This window comes from Acomys russatus, chromosome 11, assembly GCF_903995435.1.
Source record: "Acomys russatus chromosome 11, mAcoRus1.1, whole genome shotgun sequence".
NCBI classification, from domain to species: Eukaryota; Metazoa; Chordata; class Mammalia; order Rodentia; family Muridae; genus Acomys; species Acomys russatus.
In genome coordinates this window covers 9,857,596-9,861,316 of record NC_067147.1, presented here as the reverse complement: position 1 = coordinate 9,861,316, position 3,721 = coordinate 9,857,596, and the positions used below count along the sequence as shown (strand labels likewise).

Sequence of the window (3,721 nt, the reverse complement as noted above, 5' to 3'; positions counted from 1 at the left end):
CGGGGACAGACAGGAGAGAGAGAGAGCAAGCTTAGCTGTGGGCCCCTGGCTCGGTGGGTATGGCGCATGTGATGCAAGTAGGAGCACTTGAGTCCAGATCTTCAGAATCCCTAAAAAAAAATGTTGGCTGTAACAGCGCAGGGTTTTTGAGACTGTGTCAAAAAGAAAGAAAAGGAAACCTCGAGTGCTGGAGGTAGAGACAGGACGGTCCATGGGGCTTGTGGAGCTGCTCCAGGTTCCACAAAACGTGTGTGTGTGTGTGTGTGTGTGTGTGTGTGTGTGTGTGTGTGTGTGTGTCGGGCTGGAGACATGGCTCATCAGCACTGGATCTTCTTCCAGAGGACCTGAGTTCAATTCCCAGGAGCCACGTGGTGGCTCACAACAGTCTGTGACTCTAGTTCTATGGGATCCAATGATCTCATCTGGCCTCCCCAGGCACTAGGCATGCTGGTAGTGCACAGACACACATGCAGGCAAAACGCCCATACACATAAAATAAAATAAAAAATAAGGTGGGGCCGGTGAGAAGGGTCAATAAGTACAAACGCTTGGTGCACAGACCTGGGTGGTAGGGAGGCTGAGTTCCCATGGCTACAGTAGGACTGGGTATGAGTTGACTTCATGCAGGATGGGCTCAGTCAGGCCCCACTCTGCATGTTGGGAGCTACAAAAACCACAGGTGTCCTTTGTCTCTGAGAGCTCAGCTTCTTCCTTTGTCAATTCAGGGTGGATTCATGCCAGTTTCCCTGGACTGACAAACAAACAAAAACATTGTGCATGGTGGCAGGAGTTCATAATCTGAACTGCTGAGGCCGAGACCGGTGGATCCTTGCAGCTCGCTGGCCAGCCTGGCTAGCCAAATTGGCAAGTTCTAGACCTTTAAAAGACCTTGTCTTTAAAAAAAAGAAAAAGACAAGAAAGATGGACAGATGGATAACATCTGAAAAATGATAGCTCGAGTTGTCCTCTGGCCTCTGCTTATAAATGCACATATGTGCACATGCAACTGTACATGCTAATTACACCTGCACACACACAAATCTCTGACTGTAATAACAAGAAGCACACATAATGCCTACATTGGGGCTTCCAATTGAAGAGAGCAGGGTACATTGGAGAGACAGCTGATTCTAAACCAGGACAGGGCAGTCACAAAGTCAGCGATACATGAGCTTTGAGTACTAGATTTTACTTTTGAGACAGGGCTTCCCTAGGTAGCCCTGGCTGGCCTGGAACTTGTGGCAATGCTCTTTCCTCTAATCCCAAGATGCCAGGACTATAGGCATGTGCCCCACGCCTAACCTCCTAATGCATTATAGTTCGAGTGTACATGAAAGTGTTCCAGTGAAGCAAGGCAAAAGAAGTGTTTCTTCACTTGGGAGGCAGAGGCAGGCAGATTGCTGTGAGTTTGAGGCCAGCCTGGTCTACAAAGCAAGTCTAGGGCAGCCAAGGCTACACAGAGAAACCCTGTCTCGAAAAAACAAACCATAACAAAAAAGATGTGTTTCTTTGTTAAAACTCATGCTGACAGGAGTATGCCCAAGGGACATAAGATGCAATGGCAGAAGCCTCCCTGCTCCGCCCCTACCCCACCCCCCATGACCAGAATAGGAACAACTTGAGCAGCCAAATAAATACACCAGCATTAAATGTTCTAATGTAATACAAATATCCCTGAGTCCATGCTGACATAATTGAATACATGAGAGTAAAATCTCCCAGTCAGGAATGATGCCACCAAAAGCTCAGGCTGTAGCTTAGACCATAAACTAGGCATGGGGATGCATGCCTGTCACCCAAGCATTCCAACGTGAAACAGAGGTTCAAGGTCTTCCTTGTTTGGGTAGCAACTTTGAGATCAGCCTAGCCAACGGGAGAGCCTGGTGTGTGTGTGTGTGTGTGTGTGTGTGTGTGTGTGTGTGTGTGTGTGTGTGTGTGTGAACCTGACCTCTGCTTCAATCTTTTAGGACTATTGTGACCATTCTGCAAGCTAATGCATCTGAAAGGGCCTAAAACAGAGTCAGACTGTTGCCGGTGTAACAAAAATATTTATTTTGAAGGAAGGTGAGGCAAGGGATTGCCCCAGAAGCTTGGGATATGGGAGGCCTCCTTGGCAGAGGGGGTGTGTTCCTTAAGAGCAGAACTCTTTGAGCGGGAGTTGACAGTTATTGGAGGCCACATTGACACTAAGGCCTTGGGGACAGTGGATCTCTTAGGGGAGACCTTGGGAGGAAGCCTAGGCACTGCCTTGGGGGTCTTCGATCTGAAAGCTGGTGGAGGCTCCATGAGAGGCTGGTTTCGTAGCCAGCTAGGTTCTTCTCTGGATGCCGACAACGACTGCAGGCCTTTAGGGGTCAAGCAGGAGGTCAGGGAGGGCAGGGGGTGGAGCCTCATTTTTGTGCTCAGTCTGCTCCGGAGGAGGCAGGGTCCGCGGAGTGGGGGCAGGGAGAAGTCTTCCCACCACCGGGCTTGCTCTAGGGAGGGCCTGGGCCAATCCCTTAGGCCCCACATGGAGTCCTGCTTCGGTACTCCAAGAAAGGTCTTGATGCTGGGCAAAACAGGAGGAATGGCGTCAGGAAGAAGAGACAGGAGTGGCAAGTCAACCCCACCATGCTGCTCTCCAGTGCCTGAGGACTAGGAGGAGGCAGAAAGGAAGGTGCTCTGTTTTACACACCTGGCATCATCTTCTTTCTCTTGTTCTTGGTCTACCTCCTCCTCCTCCTCCTCCTCCTCTTTCTCCTCCCCTTCCTCTTCCTCTTCTTTTTCTTTGTCCCAAATATTGTCCACTGGTGGGATCTTGGGCACAGGATTGAAGATGGAATTCATCCATCTTTCCTCTTTAAAAAAAAAACCGGGGTGGGGGTGGGGGAGTAGGAACCTCACATGAAGAGAAAGACTCAAATCTCCCTGCTTTCTCTAGCTAACCCTCTCACCCCAGATTTCTGCTTTAGACCTCCCCATGCCAGGCTAGCTAGATGCTGATCTTGCCACTTAGAATATAATGACATCTTCCTTTTTTTTTGACAGTATCTCACTACTAGGCTGGACTCAAACTCATGATTCTCCTTGCTGGTACAGCTTTTCAAGTCTGGAAATCACAGGTATGTGACACCATATCTGGCTCTCAGTCCCTCTGCCTGACCAAAAAAACTCTACCCGTCAGGCAAAGCAAGCCTGGACTATTTGTCACCTTGACAGACAGATACTTGAGTAAGTCCTCTCAACCCCTCGTTTCTCTTTGATAACTACCATTACCTATACTTGTACCTGGCATGTCAGGGACGCTTACCAAGAGCCTTAATGAGCCATAGTGGGCCTTTCTTCACTATATATATATATATATATATATATATATATATATATATATATATTTCTAACTGGTATTTCTATATAGATTTGGATTTAAGATAATTTCTGCTCATGTCTGTCCATGATACGGACCTCCGAAGTCACTTGCCCAGTGGCTGACAGGCCATGGGACGTGCCCATGCCACTCCATCCTCTCCATTCAAGAGTAGAAGGGAAGGGGATATGAGAAAAACCTGCTTTACCTTAGCTTAAAGGTAAGAGCCACACCTCCAAGCCCATTGTGACATCATCCTTGTGAGTCACACCCAAAGGAGCCACAGTGTCTTTCCTAGAGCTGGCTTTTTAGGCTCTCCTCAGATCCTCTGTGTAATGGATGGCATGTTGTCAGAACCCGCAGCTCAGTTGGGGACCC

General features: G+C 48.5%; 1 protein-coding gene across 1 annotated transcript; it reads right to left on the bottom strand.

Moving 5' to 3' along the window:
- Positions 1–2,038: 2,038 nt before the first annotated feature.
- Positions 2,039–3,499, bottom strand: LOC127195133 (histone H3.v1-like). Its single transcript, XM_051152557.1, has 3 exons — positions 3,442–3,499; positions 2,675–2,837; positions 2,039–2,548 (listed from the first exon to the last, which is right to left on the bottom strand). The coding sequence occupies exons 1-3, from the start codon at positions 3,497–3,499 to the stop codon at positions 2,050–2,052; spliced, it is 720 nt and encodes a 239-aa protein (XP_051008514.1). The 3' UTR covers positions 2,039–2,049.
- Positions 3,500–3,721: the final 222 nt, after the last annotated feature.